At 41.3% G+C, this 20,595-nt stretch overlaps 2 protein-coding genes across 8 annotated transcripts in view; one reads left to right on the top strand and one right to left on the bottom strand.

Annotated features, from left to right (window-relative positions):
* The window catches only part of NBEA (neurobeachin), a 453,563-nt gene that overhangs the window by 319,982 nt on the left and 112,986 nt on the right, over nucleotides 1-20,595 (top strand). For all 7 annotated transcript variants that reach the window (XM_069969916.1, XM_069969921.1, XM_069969920.1 and 4 more), the window contains one exon: nucleotides 9,424-9,560. In XM_069969916.1, coding sequence (XP_069826017.1) covers nucleotides 9,424-9,560 — 137 coding nt within the window. The remainder of the gene's footprint in view (nucleotides 1-9,423; nucleotides 9,561-20,595) is intronic.
* Nucleotides 13,199-15,308, bottom strand: MAB21L1 (mab-21 like 1). Its single transcript, XM_069972091.1, has one exon. The coding sequence runs from the start codon at nucleotides 14,816-14,818 to the stop codon at nucleotides 13,739-13,741; it is 1,080 nt and encodes a 359-aa protein (XP_069828192.1). The 5' UTR covers nucleotides 14,819-15,308; the 3' UTR covers nucleotides 13,199-13,738.

Below are 20,595 nucleotides of genomic sequence, written 5' to 3' on the forward strand. Positions count from 1 at the left end.
GTGCCCCCCCCCTTCCCTAGTGATCTCCATATCGGGCCTGCGGTTCCTTTGTTTTGAATAGAGCGGCAGGCACGGCACATGACCCACATTTCTATTCACTCCTATGGAGCCGTCAGAAAAAAGCAGAGTGCTGTACTCTTTTCACTCTGGCGCCTCCATAAAGAATAAATGGAGCTGCTAGAGAAAGCCGAGTATAACATTCTGCTCTTTCTGACAGCTGCATAGGAATGAATAGAGCTGCGGGTTATGGGACATACCAGCGGCTCTATTCACAACAAAGGAGCCGTGGGCCCGATATGGAGATCGGGTTTCCATTGCCGCAATCTCTTACTTGTTCCCTATTCTGTGGATAGGGGACAAGTTATTCTGGAGTTGAAATTCCAAGTTCTCTTGAAATACCCCTTAAAAGCTCAGCCCTGTTCAGTTGATGGGCCTAATCAGGACTTAGGGTACTATTACACGGAGCGATAATCGGCCAAATCGGCTCGATTCGGGCAATTATCGCTCCGTGTAATAAATACAACGATCAGCCGATGACAACGATCATCGGCTGATCGTTGATATAGGTTTGAACCTATAATTGTCGGGCTCCTCTTGGGCTCTGCTTCTCCCCGGGTCCTGCACGCTGCAGTTTCAGAGTGGCCTGTCTGAGCTGAACGGCCGCTCAGCCAATCACTGGCCGGGATGGCCGCGGCCAGTGATTGGCTTAGCAGGATTGGTGTGTGGGACCCGTGGAGAAGACCGCAAGAAGAGCCCTACAGCCTGGACAGGTAATGTATAAAGTTAAGCAAGGGCTGCAAGGACATCGGTAACGATGTCCCTGCAGCCCTTGTTAAACGATTATCGGGCCGTGTAATAGGCCCAGTAAACGAGCGCCCATCTAGAAGATCTGTGCTTGTTTATTATCAGGCCTTAAGTTAAGTTATTATCAGGCCTTCATCGGCCCGTGTAATAACAACCTTAGGTTCTCAGTGTTTCCAAAACTATGTAATGCCCCACCCTGGTTACTCTCTATAACTGCACATACAATAGAAAGGACAGGAAAGAAATATTGAACCAGAAAGGACAGGAAAGTGATCTCGCCTCACCTGATGTGTGCATGTTTTATTACTCAGTGCTAATCTAATTTCTGAACTAGAAATGAGCACAACTCAAGCATACTGCTGTTAGTTACTGGTGGCTGGAGAAGTTGGATGGAGCCATAAGGAGTCCAGGAAAACATGGATACAGCCATAAATCATAGGCTGTATCCATGTTTTCCCAGACTCCCTAGGGCTGCATCTAACTACTTCAGCCAGCGGTAATCAAATGCCAAACAATCAGACTTGAGCATGTTCAAGTTCCGCCCACCTCTACTATCAGAACCATTGGAATTACTGAAATAAGAAGCTGGAGGTTTATTTGCTATGTATTTCTCTTCCAGTTTTAGTACCTTTCGTTCCCAGAGTTTTTACATCAAGAGGCAAGTTGTGTAGGATAGTAGTATATATTACCCTAGTTATAGGATATACAAATGGTCAATCATATCAATGAGTACTAAACCTTCTGTCCTGATTGCAGCCTCGATTATTACTCGTAGTTACCACCACTACTGTATCTGTGCCCTAAATCATACTAACCAGTTTCCTAAATCTTCTAACATTTGGTATCTGATGTTTATGTAAATGAAATGGGAAGTGGGTGAAATGTAATGCTGTAAATGCTCTGTTTCAGTGTATACCCTTTTTTTCGATATTACCTATAGACAAGGTAGTGAAAATATTATTGGATAGTAAAATTAAGTTAAATGAGAAGGCAGTGTAAAGGAGTTATCCAGAATTAGAACAAACACAGCTACTTTCATGCAAGAGCAGCGCCACTCCTGTCCTCAGGTTGTGTGTGGTATTACAATGTAGGAAGGAAAGAAACTATCAGGATGTAAGTCTTCTAACCTGATGACAGTTTCCCTTTAATGTGTTTATTTTGCAAAACATTAATTTAGTTCATAAAATAGAAAAAAGCCCTCTTGATAAACCGCTAAGCTTCTTACTTTAAGAAGAAGCTGTTATCATTTCATGCTGCCTTAACCAGAAGTCATTGGAGAGGTCCCCAGCAACTTCTATTCATCTCTCCAGCCTTGATTGATAGATCTCTGCCTATGCCCAAACAGCAAAAGATCCTTCTATCAAGACCAGTGGGGTGGGGAGAAGCTGATGGGGACCTCTCCAATGATGCATGCATAGGTAAGTATGAAGTGATAACAGGTTTCCTTTAACGTGACTCTGTACCCACAATCTGCCCCGCCCCCAATCCGCCTGTACTGTCGTATAGCTGTTTTTAATCCAAGATCTGTCCTGGGGTCCGTTCGGTAGGTCATGCAGTTATTGTCCTAAAAAACATCTTTTAAACTTACAGCTCTGTGTCAAACTGGTATGGCCTAGAGTGTCTGTGCCCTAGGATCGCAACACCCCTCCGTCCCTCCTCCCCACCCTTCTCATCGATAGGAATGTCCCAGGCAGGATTTCTCCTATTCATCACCTGTCTAAGCACTTCACAGGTGCCTTAACAATGCAGCACATCTGCAGTGTTTAGACAAGTGATGAATAGGAGAAATCCTGCCTGGGGCATTCCTAATGGTAAAGAGGGCAGGGAGGAGAGATAGAGAGGTGTCGTAGTCTTAGGGCACAGGTATTCTAACCATGTCAGGTTTTTTTAGGACAATAACTGCATCACCTGCCGAACGGACCGCAGGACAGATCGTGGATTAAAAGCAGCTATCCGAAGGTACAAGCGGGTTGGGGGGAGGGCAGATTGTGGGTACAGAGCCACTTTAAATGGGTCATCCAGGATAGACTATCAATATTAGATCAAGGGGAGTGGAGGGGTCTGACAATCAGCTGGATCACAAGGATCCATGCTGCTCCTGCCAGTACCGCAGTCTTTTCAATATTTATGTATGCTCATCCTTGTTTTGCTGTACTATTATAAAGCTCCAAAAAGCTGGATAACCCCTTTAACTGGTTGACCCAGCAGGAGAATTTATCACCTAGTCACAGGATAGATGATGAATGTATGATCACTAGAGGTCTCATGCTGCTCCAGTCACTGTCTGCGCTCCCTCAGTCCTACTAGCAGTGAATGAAGCAAGCTCTGGCTCCATTTACAGGGGGCACTCAGGACCACCCTTCTCTTGATCAATGAAGTTTCTCGTGGTCGGACCCCAGAGACCATGCATTTATCACCCACAGGTTTGTCTATAGTGTAACAGTACACCACATGTGAATTCATCCTTACTTGTTGCCCCCTTTGTCACATTATATTGTCATGCTTGGTAGATACATTTTCTTTTGTGCGGTGTGTTTGTGTTGCCCAGAAACTGTACAGCGGCTCATACCTCCTAATACCTCCTTCCTGCACACTATCCTGTTTATTTTTTACTGTAGTAGTTATAATTATTACCTATCTCAAGTCTATTAGAGATTGTTAGGTTGTCATTTACATGTAAATTATACCTATTCATGACACCAAGGGACAATCCAGGTAAGATCTCCGAGATGCCAGTGCTGAGATTCCAGCCTGATCAATTGCCCAAGGCTTACACGATCCCACAAGACCATCAGATGAAAAGTACATAGTGGTATCTGGAGCGGAAGAGATCAGTGAGCTGAAAACTTGCTGAGTTATATAAGGAAAGAGATTTGTGCCAGCATCTCCTACCATACACAAGGTGTCACAAATGTATTGCCTTCTAGACCCTTTCTGGAGTGTTAAGGTTTTTTCCCTTGGTTTATTTGTTACTTAGTGTGACGCCTTGAAGGACAAATAAATGATTTTTTCCCTTTGAACATTGATTTTCCACTATGCAGATATTGACTGTTTTATTACTATGTGCATTTACATAAGTCATTGGAGAACTGGTTGAGGACTGCTGGTATATCCTGGCGTAACTGAGCACCAACCTGTCAGATGCTGTCATAGGGAAAGCATGCCAATAAGATTTAGTTTAAGCCCTTATTCACACATTCAGTGATTTTTAAGGTCCATGGATGAAGTCCACTATCTACCTCTGTGATCCGTGAAAAACAGTCTGTTTTGCATCCATGTCGGTGTTATTAAAGGATCTGTTTAAAGCTTTTTAAATGACACTGATTACATCACACCCGTGTTTTTGTCTGATTGCACAGATGTCAGATCCATGCAATCAAAGATCCCATAGACTAATATGGGGGAATTCGTACTGTGATCTAGTCAGAGTTATAACACATCCTATTTTTTCACTGAATGGATTGTGGATCTGTGGAAAACAAAACAAAAAAAAACAGAACATGTGAATAGCCCAATAGAAAGCCGTGGGCTATAAAATTGTCCATAATCACAGATCACAGACAACTTCACAGAACATGTGAATGCAGCCTAAGCCAGGGTCACATTTGTCTGGTGATCTTGATCCAGATGCAACAAGCTAGATCCATTTAATCTCATCTGTCTGGTTCCCCACAAGATATAATAGGGCAAGGCACCAGATTTATGGACTGTCCAGCTTAGTTGGCATCCATCATACAGAGAGAGGGTTAAACAAAAACAAAAAAAAAAACTTGAATGCAATTTATTTTTCTTATTTATTTTTTACATGACAAATTAACAAGAGGGAACTATGCCAACTATACTGAATGGACCATACATCCGATGCGGTGTCCTGTTTTAACATATGGGACTTTGGATGCAGTGGGTCCAGTTTGTTGCATCCTGATTAGCAGTCCTATATGTGCAGTCCCTTATTGATATAGATGTAGTATGAATATTGTTTGTTTGCTTTTCACATTTCACAATTTGTAAAGCGTAAGATCAACAGTTTTATGTCATTGAAGCTCACCGTGCCCCATTTGTTGTTCAGAAAAATTTAATGGGTTATGCAGGATTAGAAGAAAAAAAACAGCTACTTTCTTTAAAAAAACAGCGCCACCCTTGTCCTCAGGTTGTGAGCGGTATAACAATTCAGCTCCATTCACTTCAATTGAACTTAGCTGCAAAATGGTGAGGTGAGGACAAAAATAGTGCCGTTTCTATTTTTCTAATTCTGGACAACCCCTTGAAGAAAATAAATAACAGGTAAGCCGCACTGATGCTAAAATAGTAATAGTAATTATTATTATTGTATTAATTCCACAAATATATGTTTTGTATGAATTGTCCCCATGCAGTATATGGCTTTATGGGATAGAATGGTAAAATGCCATCCTCTGCCACCACTCCTGTAGGGGCACATTACACAGACTGTATCCTGGAATATTGTAGTACCATAACCAGGTGTCTTGGACGTCCTCAGGACACATCTGCTCCCTTCTGATCATGTTGCTTGCCTTATCCGCAGTGTAGGCCCCAGGTCTCGGTAACAATGCTGCCTGTCTGATGTGGCCTGTAATCTCACTACAATCTCATTACCACCAGATTTTGGTGTATTAAACTGATCACTGACTGACATGTATCAGAAGTGTTCAGATCCAATAGAAATGTATTCAGAAAGTGTCATTTGGCCATAAGGCGGCAGTCGGATCTGTTTTGGTAGTATAATGCTCCTAATAGTAATTAAGCGACAAGACTGAGAATGTACGGCAGCTTGATGATACCGTATGTAAACATTGGAATATGGGATGTGAGGAGAGCCGAGCATCTCCCACAGGGGATTATGACATAATCCTCTCTCTATAGCTGGAGTGGATTAACTTCACATCCTCAGAGGGTTTGTATGCTCCTTTTGACTGCGACAAGGCCTCCTTCCTCCTCAGACATGCTTAACTAGAGTCATGTAATTTCTGGGAGAACTTGTACTAGCCACCTTCTTCTCCTCTACCTTGTCATGGCATGCACAGTGATACCAGGGGGACATACTCTACATAAGGATTGCCTCAGGTACCTTATGTCTGTCCTTCCTAAGCTGCAAATGGTCTGGGGGCAATAATGTATGAGCCCAAATCTTGTAACACTAGCCACACTACGCATGGGTTGGTTTCTAGTGGACCCAGACATGTCAGATACAGTGTCGGATCATGGAAGCCAACCTTTGTCTCTGTCCATAATCCTGTTTACCAGTACATTCAGTGTCTGGCCGCCCATGGACAATAGCTTGTGTTCTGCAGCTCAGCATCTGTAGTTAAGAAGGATATTTGGGCTACAGTTAGATTCCCTTTAAATGATATCCAGGTTGTTGGCTTCATATAGTTGTTATAGAACAGGTTTAAAGGCACCAGGGCTGAGACTATATATATGCTGCATATACAGTATTATATAGTGCTAGTATGGCTGCTGTGCCCAGGGAGGGGTTAATGCAGTAGGCTTAGTGCAGGCTGCACCTGGCCATCTGTGCTGGGAATATGCTCCAGAGGAGGGGGGGGGGGGCTACTGCCTGGGCATGCAGGTGATTGGCACCAGCTAAACTAGATCACTGGCCCCTTCCCCCAGACCCTGGGGGGTTGTATATTTACCAGAACCAACACAGCATATCCATGGCTGTAGTGATAACTAATGTTTGCCTTGTGTCATAGGTGTCTGAGGCATAGGTATCTGAGATTTTACTACATCCCCTCATTGCCGCCCCCTCCCCCCCCCCCCCCCCCCCTTTATATCTCTGGTCCACATTCCAGGACAGTACATATCCCATACACTGAATGCTTTACTGTCTATGGGTTGCAGAATGCATCTTATGTATTATCTATTTACCATCTGATGCCCAGACTGAAAGCAAAAAGCTGTGATCAGACCTCAGCTTAGTCCTAGATCTAACATGTACAGAATCCTATAGCTGCTCTTATTAAACACTGCTATTTCCATGTATAATTACTATTAGCTGTATTACTAATAATGGTACTATCCTAGTACCTGGTGTTATTGTTTTATTAGTAGTTGTTGTTATTATTAATATTGTTATTATTATTAGTTTTATCACTTATTATTATTATTATTATTATTATTACTACTACTACTACTATTATTACTATTATTATTATATTAGTATTTTGCTATTATGTTTTTGTTGTTGTTGTTATATTGTTATTGGTAATGATGATAGAGTATTAGTCGCATTGCTACAACCACTTCCCTTGTATCCTATCATAATTGACAGAACATGCATCCAGTTCAGATACTTTCACCTACTCCCAGCCATCTCTATGGAAATGTGGTGTATTCAGGAGATACAAATGTGCAGTGCTACTGGGAGGCCTGCTCAGGTGCTGAGACTATTCCCCATAGGATCCAATGCTCTGAGGATGGTTAGAGACTGTGTACATCCATGGAGCTTCTTCTGCACCACTGACCACTACAGCAGCTAAAAGGCCTCATTCACACTTCCAGTGAAGGCAGCAAAAGAACATGGAAAAAAAACCTCTCTTGAGAGTTTTTATTTATACTGCAGTTGAGAAGAGAGTACTATGTAGGCTTGGCTGATACATAGACTTCTGTCAAGCAGGATGCCAGATTTTATATTTTCACAACCTACACCCAACAACCCTATAACTGTGGCATAACCATCCTGTCCTGTGCAGTGACATGGAGGCAGCTTGCTGTATGACAGTTCCTGGATCAGTGTACACAAGCCTGGATTACAGGGAGGGGGGAAGAAGCAATTGTCTTCCACCACCTACTCCCCAGTTTCCTCCTCTCCTTCCAGCGCCTCCATAGGAAAACACATTTACATATTATAGGGTACAGCTACCAGGAAGGACCTCTACCAACCTTGCTCCATCCATTGTAGCACACTTAGTTGTACAGGCCCCTTTTAGCGGATTGTAATGTGACTTGGTTTCCCCATGACCAAATATCATGTAGAAAGTGCAAAGTAAGGAAAAGGTACTAATAGGTTGATAGTAAGGTTGTGGTGTATGAAGTCTCAGGCCCTCTGTAGTGTGGGTCTGAGCTGTATGGATCTCTAGTATGGCTCTCATAGTTGGGTCCCCTGCAAGATCCTTTCTGTGTAGGTTATATTACAGCAGGGTTTCCCAACCTGTGGCTGTCTAGCTGCTGCAACACTACAGCTATTATTATTATTATTATTATTATTATTATTATTATTATTATTATTATTATTATTATTATTATTATTATATATATTTTTTTTTATAAAATCACAACTTTCATTATGCCCAAAGCCTGATGGGATTCATAGTTTTACAGTAGCTGGGGAGCCCCAGGCTCTATTGCCTCCAGTGTTATGTCAGCAATCTTCCTCCTAGAGGAGACCACCATGCCTAATGGAGCCATCATAGGGCAGCAAGTGGAGTGCACATAGGTCTGTAACATGGGCCTGTAAGACTCCATCTGCAGCCATACTGGGTCTCTGTACTTAGCTTTGCCCAGTCTTGGACGCTCCAAATGAAAACTGGGACAAAAGTCTGTCCCTACCATTGTTTCTTTACAAAGTGAATGTAAGAACACATGCATGGTTTTTATTTTTATTTTTTTCCTTGTACTCCCTCCCATAGCATTGCTGGAAACCCTTCTCAGGCTGCACCTGGAGCATGCTGTAATGTAGTAATGATGGGGAACAAAAACTGCTGTAAAATGCCTGAGTAATACAAATGCTGTGTGTATGTAAACTAAAAAGCCAGCCAGACACAGGGTCTGAGCACTGTCTTTAGAACATTGTAGGGGGGGGAGACTCCTCCTGAGTGGTATTCATCATCATCATCATCATCATCAGAATAATATGCAACACAAATTGAAGTATACAACTAATTTCTACATTCTCATCCTCTTTATAGTAGTATTCGTTTTATTATTTTGTTTTTTTATTATTAGATGAGGATGATGATTATTATTACTACAACATATCTAGTTGTTGCACTGTAATAAGACACGTGACCAGCAGTAATCTGTATAAAGTTGTGTGGGTCTCTGCTCCCAGGTGTTGTGTCCATTCCCTGCAGGGTCACACACTGGGGATCTGGGGGATTTAGCAGACTGCTTGTACTCACACGACCCCCGAGCTTCTGCTGCTGTATGAGGGATAACCATCATCATCATCATCATCATTATAGAACAATTATAGTCTACAGATCTAGTTCCATGGATGGATCGATATTTGCATTATTACATGTATTATCCTGGTTATAAATATGATTGTATTGTGTAGCTGTATGATTCCCCAGTCCTGCCCCTGTGCTGTACACTCACCCCACACCTGCTGATAGTGTTTCTTGGTTTTTACTATTTTGATACATAAACCTATTATTTATTATTATTATTATTATTATTATTATTATTATTATTATTATTATTATCCTTTTTCTATCAGTCACAGTGGATAAAGTAACACTTAGCAGTAATCAAAGAGAAGAATAAAGGAGCTGATTGTAATAATAATAGATCTGATTGTAAACAAAGTAAAGAAATCCATCATGTGAGTGTGTAGGAAGTGCAGGAGGCCTGATGTGTGTCTCTGTGTTGCAGGTCCTGTGGTATTGAGCACCCCTGCCCAGCTCATTGCACCCATTGTGGTGGCTAAGGGCACCCTCTCCATCACCACCACAGAGATCTACTTTGAGGTGGATGAAGAAGATCTCAGCTTTAAGAAGATCGATCCCAAAGTGAGTAGTTTCTCTTATGACTGCATGTACATGTCCTCCATGTTATTATCACAGTGTCACCCTGTGTATAGCTGGGAGACTGCTATCACCCGGACATACAGGTTCCATAGAGATTACACAAATACGTACGTGTTTTGATAAATAGATATTTGATAAATGAAGATCTATTATATAGATCGATAGATATAGTGATGATGAATAGTTGTAGTAATAATACTGATACATACAGATAGACAGGAGGATATAGAGGGGTAATAATTCCCTAGTAAGATTAATATTGGAGAAATATAGAGAGAGAAATGATATAGAAATATTAGGACGATCTAACATGAAATTATTTTAACAAAGAGCTGACACGAGTTTATTATAACTTCTATATTATTATTATAGATCTATAACCCAAGCTCTCTCTATATATAATGGGTTTGTTTAGCGAAGTATAGTATATATCCAGCCTATGTGTATAGTATATATCCCTATATCCAGCCTATGTGTATAGTATATATCCCTATATCCAGCCTATGTGTATAGTATATATCTCTATATCCAGCCTATGTGTATAGTATATATACAGCCTATGTGTATAGTATATATCCAGCCTATGTGTATAGTATATATCCAGCCTATGTGTATAGTATATATCCAGCCTATGTGTATAGTATATATCCCTATATCCAGCCTATGTGTATAGTATATATCTCTATATCCAGCCTATGTGTTTAGTATATATGGCTATATCCAGCCTATGTGTATAGTATATATCTCTATATCCACCCTATGTGTATAGTATATATCTCTATATCCAGCCTATGTGTATAGTATATATCTCTATATCCAGCCTGTGTATAGTATATATCTCTATATCCACCCTATGTGTATAGTATATATCTCTATATCCAGCCTATGTGTATAGTATATATGGCTATATCCAGCCTATGTGTATAGTATATATCTCTATGTCCAGCCTATGTGTATAGTATATATGGCTATATCCAGCCTATGTGTATAGTATATATCTCTATATCCAGCCTATGTGTATAGTATATATCTCTATATCCAGCCTATGTGTATAGTATATATCTCTATGTCCAGCCTATGTGTATAGTATATATCTCTATATCCAGCCTATGTGTATAGTATATATCTCTATGTCCAGCCTATGTGTATAGTATATATCTCTATATCCAGCCTATGTGTATAGTATATATCTCTATGTCCAGCCTATGTGTATAGTATATATCTCTATATCCAGCCTATGTGTATAGTATATATCTCTATATCCAGCCTATGTGTATAGTATATATCTCTATGTCCAGCCTATGTGTATAGTATATATCTCTATATCCAGCCTATGTGTATAGTATATATCTCTATGTCCAGCCTATGTGTATAGTATATATGGCTATATCCAGCCTATATGTATAGTATATATATCTCTATATAAGAACAGGACACATTATCCATGGGGTTATATAGGAATATTTACTATGTTCTGGGAGGTGACAAGAAATCTAATAAATCTCATCTATTTACCGATCATAAAATACCAAACTGCTGCCCCGGGCCCTGCATATTCTAATATCCTGTGAGTGACACCTATCCCAGGTAATCCGTGTATGCATTATACTATGGGTTATAAACCACCTCCCCTGTACATTATATAAGCGATAGGAATTAACATTTTCCATCCACATTTATTAGCTTAAATATACGATCATGTTATATATTTTTTATTGTTCTAAAAGTATTTTTTCTGTGTGATTTTTCTTTTATATTTATGTGTGCATTTTCTATGCTGTAAATGTATCTATTGCAATAATAGGGGTAGAAAATGTAGGAGAATAACTATCTAATAAAGAGGAGAAGAGTAACCAAATAAACAGGAGAATAGTAACCAAATAAAGAGGAGAAGAGTAACCAAATAAAGAGGAGAAGAGTAACCAAATAAAGAGGAGAAGAGTAACCAAATAAAGAGGAGAAGAGTAACCAAATAAAGAGGAGAAGAGTAACCAAATAAACAGGAGAATAAATATCAAATAAAGAGGAGAATAGTTATCAAATAAAGGAGAAAAGTAACCAAATAAACAGGAGAATAGTAACCAAATAAAGAGATAAGTACCCAAATAAAGAGAAGAGTACCCAAATAAAGAGAAGAGTACCCAAATAGAGAAGAGTAACCAAATAAACAGGAGAATAGTAACCAAATAAACAGGAGAATAGTAACCAAATAAACAGGAGAAGAGTACCCAAATAAACAGGAGAAGAGTACCCAAATAGAGAAGAGTAACCAAATAAACAGGAGAATAGTAACCAAATAAACAGGAGAATAGTAACCAAATAAACAGGAGAATAGTAACCAAATAAACAGGAGAAGAGTACCCAAATAAACAGGAGAATAGTAACCAAATAAAGAGGAGAATAGTAACCAAATAAAGAGGAGAAGAGTAACCAAATAAAGAGGAGAAGAGTAACCAAATAAAGAGGAGAAGAGTAACCAAATAAAGAGGAGAAGAGTAACCAAATAAACAGGAGAAGAGTAACCAAATAAACAGGAGAAGAGTAACCAAATAAACAGGAGAATAAATATCAAATAAAGAGGAGAATAGTTATCAAATAAAGGAGAAAAGTAACCAAATAAACAGAAGAGTACCCAAATAAAGAGAAGAGTACCCAAATAAAGAGAAGAGTACCCAAATAAAGAGAAGAGTACCCAAATAAAGAGAAGAGTACCCAAATAGAGAAGAGTAACCAAATAAACAGGAGAATAGTAACCAAATAAACAGGAGAAGAGTACCCAAATAAACAGGAGAAGAGTACCCAAATAAACAGGAGAAGAGTACCCAAATAAACAGGAGAAGAGTACCCAAATAAACAGGAGAAGAGTACCCAAATAAACAGGAGAATAGTAACCAAATAAAGAGAAGAGTAACCAAATAAAGAGAAGAGTACCCAAATAAAGAGGAGAAAAGTACCCAAATAAAGAGAAGAGTAACCAAATAAAGAGGAGAAGAGTAACCAAATAAAGAGGAGAAGAGTAACCAAATAAAGGGAAGAGTTATCAAATAAACGATGTAGAAAAAAATCAGGACTAAGAAATATTAATAAAATGAACATAAAGCAGATTATGAAATGAAAATAGAGAACTGGAGAAGTCATAGAGAGAAGTCTAGAAATAAAATCTAGAAATAAAATCTAAAAATTAAAATTAAAACAATATGAATATAAATTAAGAAAATATAACTTAAATATATAACCAAAAATGTAACTTAAAACTGTAACTAAAATGACTTAAACATATGATTAAAACATGAGTTAAATATTAAAGTAAAAAAATAGAAAATGTAAATATGAAGTAAATAATTCGAAAATAATTTAAAATTACAAAATAAAAAATATTTAAAAAATGAAAACTACAAAACCTCTGAAATACAATTCTACAGAAAGTGCCTTCCTATCTGTGAGCTCCTGCAGTTCTTTCCGGTGCACTGTGTCAGGTGTTGTTAGAACTAAACCCTTGAAAATATCGGACAGATTTTGGCGCCTACTAGATTATAAGAAAACCTTATTTTTTTTTCTGTAAACCAATAAGAATGAAAAAAACTCGCAGCCGAATCTTTTTTTTTTTTTTTTACGTCATTTATTAATTGTCATTAAATTAAAATGTCGCAACATGATAAAATGTCGCTCACAGCCGTCAGTATCCAGTGTATCTCAAGTGCATTTTTTTCAAATATATAGAATTCCAAGCGCCATCATATAAGCAAAAAAAAAAATCAAATTTCATTTGAATATTTTTTTTAAATAACATTTTCAAGTATATTCACGGAATGTCAGGTGGAGAACGAGCAAAAAAATGTAAACTTCCGAGGTCTGACTCTTCCCAATAGAAAAAAGCAAGCTACCTTCTCAGCCGGGCCTCTTCATCATCATCATCATCATCAGAGCAGGTATAGATACATGTCCTGTAGTATCCAGCACGTCACAGAACAACAACATCATCATCCACAACCTCACAGACAAGTCACAAGATACATGGAGACAAAGCGGGAGAAGAGCACCCCCGGCAGCTTCTCTCTGTATACATCCTTCTAGAATGAAGAACAAGGAATGGGTATTCCAGTGAGGAGAAGGTGGTGTAACCCTTTCGCTGCTGCCGGGCATGTCCTGGCATGGGGGGCTCAGAGCTTCTCCAGGCTCTTGGGGTTGGTGAGGATCTCCCGGGCCAGCCGCCACGTCTGTTTGGCCGCGTTCTCCAGGGCGGAGTGCGGTTTTCCCTGGAAGAGGTCCAGGTTGGGCAGGAAGTAGTGCGGGCACCGGCGGCACTGCAGGCACGAGATGAGCTGCAGCAGGATGCCGTTCAGCCGGTCCCCCAGACACGACTCGTCCCAGTCGGACTCCCGCGGGTGCTTCTCGCACTCGTAGGACACCAGAGTCTTCATGTGGTAGTTATTGAGCGGCTGCCCGGGCAGCTCCAGGTGCCGGTCCCGGAGGGTCTTCAGCACCGAGAGGCATTTCTTCCGGCAGCCCCCGAGCTGCAGCCGGTTCTCCGCCTCAGCGAACTGCAGCACCCAGGCGTCACTCTCCGCCGAGCTCTGCTTCCCGGCCAGGGTATGGCACTCCTTGGACAGCAGGTTGAAGCCCTCCGCCTTGACCTCCGCCACCCGGTTGGGCCCCGGCCACGGGATGTGCGGTAAGGGCCAGTGGGCAGCGCTGCGGGGCCAGATCCCGGTGCACTTAAAGGCGGGAGTGATCTGCACCACGTATCGGTCCCGGATCCGCAGCTTCACCTCGCTGGTGTCCGCCACCATCTTCACCACGTCCCGGTAGCTGCACTTATCCACCGCCTGGGCCACCAGAGTCTGGAACCGGGAGCGGATCTTACGGGCGGACAGGTAACCGGAGGCCGTGATGAACTCCACCCAGAGGGACATGCTCCGCTTGCGGCCGTCACTCAGCTTCAGCACCGCGCAGCCCGGTAACGAACCGTCATCCACGAAGTTGAAGACCCCCATCTGGTTGAGGTAGAGGACCACCTCGAACTCTGTGGGGGAGATGACCTCCAGCCCCTCGTAGCGGTTGTCCATCTCGTTGAGGGAGCTGATGAAGCGCGGCTCCTGCACTTCCACCTCCTTCAGCACGTCGGACACCACCTTGCACACCTCACGGATGGTCTTGGCGATGGCCGCCTTCCGGGCCTGGCACTTCTCGTTGTAGTACTTGTTGAGGTGGTAGACCAGCTTGGCCTGGGCGGCGATCATGTTGGGGCAGAGATCCGGGTTATAGACCGGAGTCTCGCAGTAAGCCGACGGATCCAAGGCGGCAGCGGGAGAAGGAGCCAACTTTATGGACGGAAGAAGGAGTCTAACGGAGAATAGGGCGGCTGGCGGTCAGGGTGAGGGCATCAGGGGTGCAGGGGAAGATGGCCGCCCCTCCTGCTAATAGTCACACAGGCCAGGGGGCACACACGTACATAGATAGTGCCCCGGCCTCAGCTCTCACTGTATATAGTAGTGGGGATGCTGTATACTACAGCCCCAGTGTGGGAATTATTATAAAGGGAGGGCCCGGCAGCCGGCCAATCGTTATCCGCCTTGTCTCCGCCTCGTGTGGGAGCAGCTGAGCCCCCTCCCCAAACCTCATGTGTGAGAGCTGCCACCGGGGCCGGTAATATACCGGGGCACAGGCAGTGTGACAGCTCTCACCGGGGCCGGTAATATACCGGGGCACAGGCAGTGTGACAGCCCTCACCGGGGCCGCTAATATACTGGGGCACAGGCAGTGTGACAGCTCTCACCGGGGCCGGTAATATACCGGGGCACAGGCAGTGTGACAGCTCTCACCGGGGCAGGACCGGGAATATACCGGGGCACAGGCAGTGTGACAGCTCTCACCGGGGCAGGACCGGGAATATACCTGGGCACAGGCAGTGTGACAGCTCTCACCGGGGCAGGACCGGGAATATACCGGGGCACAGGCAGTGTGACAGCTCTCACCGGGGCAGGACCGGGAATATACCGGGGCACAGGCAGTGTGACAGCTCTCACCGGGGCAGAGGGGATTAGGATGTCTGCATTGTTCTACCGGACGTGTCAATTACATGATACACGGAGTGCAGCTCTGACGGCTGGGGGACGGCTCCTCCTGTGCGCTACCGCACCTCACTCAGCACCCACCATCACAGTGTACCTCACCTGTATCCTACCATCAGTGTACCTCACCTGTATCCCACCATCACAGTGTACCTCACCTGTATCCCACCATCACAGTGTACCTCACCTGTATCCCACCATCACAGTGTACCTCACCTGTATCCCACCATCACAGTGTACCTGACCTGTATCCCACCATCACAGTCTACCTCACCTGTATCCCACCATCACAGTGTACCTGACCTGTATCCCACCATCACAGTGTACCTCACCTGTATCCTACCATCAGTGTACCTCACCTGTATCCCACCATCACAGTGTACCTCACCTGTATCCCACCATCACAGTGTACCTGACCTGTATCCTACCATCAGTGTACCTCACCTGTATCCCACCATCACAGTGTACCTCACCTGTATCCCACCATCACTGTGTACCTGACCTGTATCCTACCATCACAGTGTACCTGACCTGTATCCTACCATCACAGTGTACCTGACCTGTATCCCACCATCACTGTGTACCTGACCTGTATCCTACCATCACAGTGTACCTCACCTGTATCCCACCATCACAGTGTACCTCACCTGTATCCCACCATCACTGTGTACCTCACCTGTATCCTACCATCACAGTGTACCTCACCTGTATCCTACCATCAGTGTACCTCACCTGTATCCCACCATCACAGTGTACCTCACCTGTATCCCACCATCACTGTGTACCTGACCTGTATCCCACCATCACTGTGTACCTGACCTGTATCCCACCATCACAGTGTACCTCACCTGTATCCCACCATCACAGTGTACCTCACCTGTATCCCACCATCACAGTGTACCTCACCTGTATCCCACCATCACTGTGTACCTCACCTGTATCCTACCATCACAGTGTACCTCACCTGTATCCTACCATCAGTGTACCTCACCTGTATCCCACCATCACAGTGTACCTCACCTGTATCCCACCATCACTGTGTACCTGACCTGTATCCCACCATCACAGTGTACCTCACCTGTATCCCACCATCACAGTGTACCTCACCTGTATCCCACCATCACTGTGTACCTCACCTGTATCCTACCATCACAGTGTACCTCACCTGTATCCTACCATCAGTGTACCTCACCTGTATCCCACCATCACAGTGTACCTCACCTGTATCCTACCATCACAGTGTACCTGACCTGTATCCTACCATCAGTGTACCTCACCTGTATCCCACCATCACAGTGTACCTCACCTGTATCCCACCATCACAGTGTACCTCACCTGTATCCCACCATCACAGTTCATAGAATCTGTGTACCTTACTATGATAATTATGGGGAGAGGGGGGGGGGGGCTGCTGTGTGGGGATAGATGGATATGGCTGATAGATGGATATGGCTGATAGATGGATATGGCTGATAGATGGATATGGCTGATAGATAGATAGGAGATAGATAGATAGGAGATAGATAGATAGGAGATAGATAGATAGGAGATAGATAGATAGGAGATAGATAGATAGGAGATAGATAGATAGGAGATAGATAGATAGGAGATAGATAGATAGGAGATAGATAGATAGGAGATAGATAGATAGGAGATAGATAGATAGATAGGAGATAGATAGATAGATAGGAGATAGATAGATAGATAGATAGGAGATAGATAGATAGATAGATAGATATATAGATAGATATAGATAGGAGATAGATAGATAGATATATAGGAGATAGATAGATAGATATATAGGAGATAGATAGATAGATAGATAGGAGATAGATAGATAGATATATAGGAGATAGATAGGAGATAGATAGATAGATAGATAGATATATAGGAGATAGATAGGGGGGGCTGCTGTGTGGGGATAAATGGATATGGCAGATAGATAGATAGATAGGAGATAGATAGATAGATAGATAGATAGATAGATAGGAGATAGATAGATAGAAAATAGATAGGAGATAGATAGATAGATAGATAGATAGATAGATAGATAGATAGATAGATAGATAGGAGATAGATAGATAGGAGATAGATAGATAGAAAATAGATAGGAGATAGATAGATAGATAGGAGATATAGATAGATAGATAGATAGATAGATAGATAGATAGGAGATAGATGGGTAGGAGATAGATAGATAAGATAGATAGATAGATAGGAGATAGATAGATAGATAGATAGATAGGAGATATAGATAGATAGATAGATAGATAGATAGATAGATATAGATAGGAGATAGATAGATAGATATAGATAGGAGATAGATAGGAGATAGATAGATAGATAGGAGATAGATAGATAGATAGATAGATAGATAGGAGATAGATAGATAGATAGATAGATAGATAGGAGATAGATAGATAGATAGATAGATAGATAGATAGGAGATATAGATAGATAGAGATAGATAGATAGATAGATAGATAGGAGATAGATAGATAGATAGGAGATAGATAGATAGATAGATAGATAGATAGATAGATAGATAGATATATAGGAGATAGATAGATATATAGGAGATAGATAGATAGATAGGAGATAGATATATAGATAGATAGATAGATAGGAGATAGATAGATAGGAGATAGATAGATAGGAGATAGATAGATAGGAGATAGATAGATAGATAGATAGATAGATAGATAGGAGATAGATAGATAGATAGATAGGAGATAGATAGAGAGATAGATAGATAGGAGATAGATAGATAGGAGATAGATAGATAGATAGGAGATAGATAGATAGATAGATAGATAGATAGGAGATAGATATATAGATAGATAGATAGATAGGAGATAGATAGATAGGAGATAGATAGATAGGAGATAGATAGATAGGAGATAGATAGATAGATAGATAGATAGATAGATAGATAGATAGATAGATAGATAGGAGATAGATAGATAGATAGATAGGAGATAGATAGAGAGATAGATAGATAGGAGATAGATAGATAGGAGATAGATAGATAGATAGGAGATAGATAGATAGATAGATAGGAGATAGATAGATAGATAGATAGATAGATATATAGATAGATATAGATAGGAGATAGATAGATAGATATATAGGAGATAGATAGATAGATAGGAGATAGATATATAGATAGATAGATAGATAGATAGGAGATAGATAGATAGGAGATAGATAGATAGGAGATAGATAGATAGGAGATAGATAGATAGATAGATAGATAGATAGATAGATAGATAGATAGGAGATATAGATAGATACAGCCTGTATATATTAAGATACCGATGTTGCGTTCAGTAAATTGGCCGCTGTGTGTGTACTGTGCTGTATGCTTATCATTGCAGCCCCTATGTATGTCTCCTTGTGTAGGTTTTGCTGCACAGATATTGTTATGCAGTAGATACATATAGTCTTTATACAGATTCGTGTCCATTATACATATATAGCAGTGTATAATGTCTGTGCATATATATATATATATATATATATATATATATATATATATATATATATATATATATATAATCCGTCTGACTGTATCTGTGTATAGTGTACATCCATAGCGTCACACGCACACACACACTATCACCTATGTGTAACTACAGATGTGAGTGTCGCTATAGTCTGGTGCCGTGGCTATAGCGGTGTGTACATTGTGCGGTATAGCGGCCTGTGCTGCTCCTGACTACGGACCCGACCACCTCCCGCTGACACTGCGCCGTCTCCTAGCAACCGTCCGCGGCTCTTAACCCTGTGCTGTCCTGCCGCCGTGTATCTCATCCTCCTTCCATACTGCGCTCCTCACAGCCGCTTTCTTCAAAACGGAAAGTGGGTGTGGTCAAAGCAACCAATGAGATCGCTTCTTGTATCCTGTCCCCTCTGCCCTACAAGTGACAGCTGATTCTATTGGCTTGCTTCAGGGACTTTTCATTCCCTCTTAAACTTAATTTTAATTTATTATATTTTCATTATAGTTTTATTATTCATTTTAAACCCTTTTTTTTTTTATTGAAGTTTTTTTTTTTTTTTTTGTTTTGTTTTTTTAACAATCATTTTAGCCCCCTATAAACAGGACACAACCTACACGTCCCCTGTATGTGGTGGGCTATAATAAAAGTAATAGTTCCTGTACATCTACATTACCTCCCCTAAGTACCAAATCAATCCCCTCCCCCCTTATTACAGTTTGGTTGCAGTTATAACATTAACTAGGAGTAACATTTTAAATTTTTAAAAAATTTTAAATGAACAAAAAAAATGGCTCTTAATTATAATTTTTTTCTATTGTGATTTTTTATTTTATTTATTTTTTTTCTATATCTCCATATATCAGATCCTCGGTGCTTTACTTTTTTTTTAAGTGTTTACCCTTGTGAAAAGTTGCCTGCAAAATTTGAAATCTGTAATTCCACTGCCTGGAGCCAATTTTGCCGGGTTGCCTAGCAACTCCTCCATTATAGCTCCGCAAATGTCATATGAAGTCATTTTATGAAATAGAAAACAAATGGGAAGAAATGGCTCCCAGGCCATTCTCTCTCTCTCTTCTTTTTTTTTTTTTTGCATATTGTATTTTTGTATTTGGATAAAGGACACTTTCATTGCAGATCATATAGAACACAGGAGACTGAAATAAACTGATAGTAGACAGCATAGGGGCATGGCTGCAGAAGGTGTAATTTATATATATATATATATATATATATATGTTGTACGTCATTAACCCTTACTTCTGAACTAGAATAATGGACGTGTGCTGCTCATACACTGGTTAAAAGCGGCTTTGGAATAGTAGAAAAGGAAACAATTTTCCAAGAGGAGGGCAGCAAAGGTCAATTATGTAGACAGGAATAGAATAAGAGAAGAGAATTTAGCATGAAGGGGGGGACGTGACTGGTCCTGCAGCCTCACAATGC

Source organism: Dendropsophus ebraccatus, chromosome 5 (genome assembly GCF_027789765.1).
Source record: "Dendropsophus ebraccatus isolate aDenEbr1 chromosome 5, aDenEbr1.pat, whole genome shotgun sequence".
Lineage (NCBI taxonomy): Eukaryota > Metazoa > Chordata > Amphibia > Anura > Hylidae > Dendropsophus > Dendropsophus ebraccatus.

Bases quoted from the DNA above. Each gene is read 5' to 3' on its own strand.
- MAB21L1 (XM_069972091.1), bottom strand. From the start codon at position 14,818: ATGATCGCCGCCCAGGCCAAGCTGGTCTACCACCTCAACAAGTACTAC.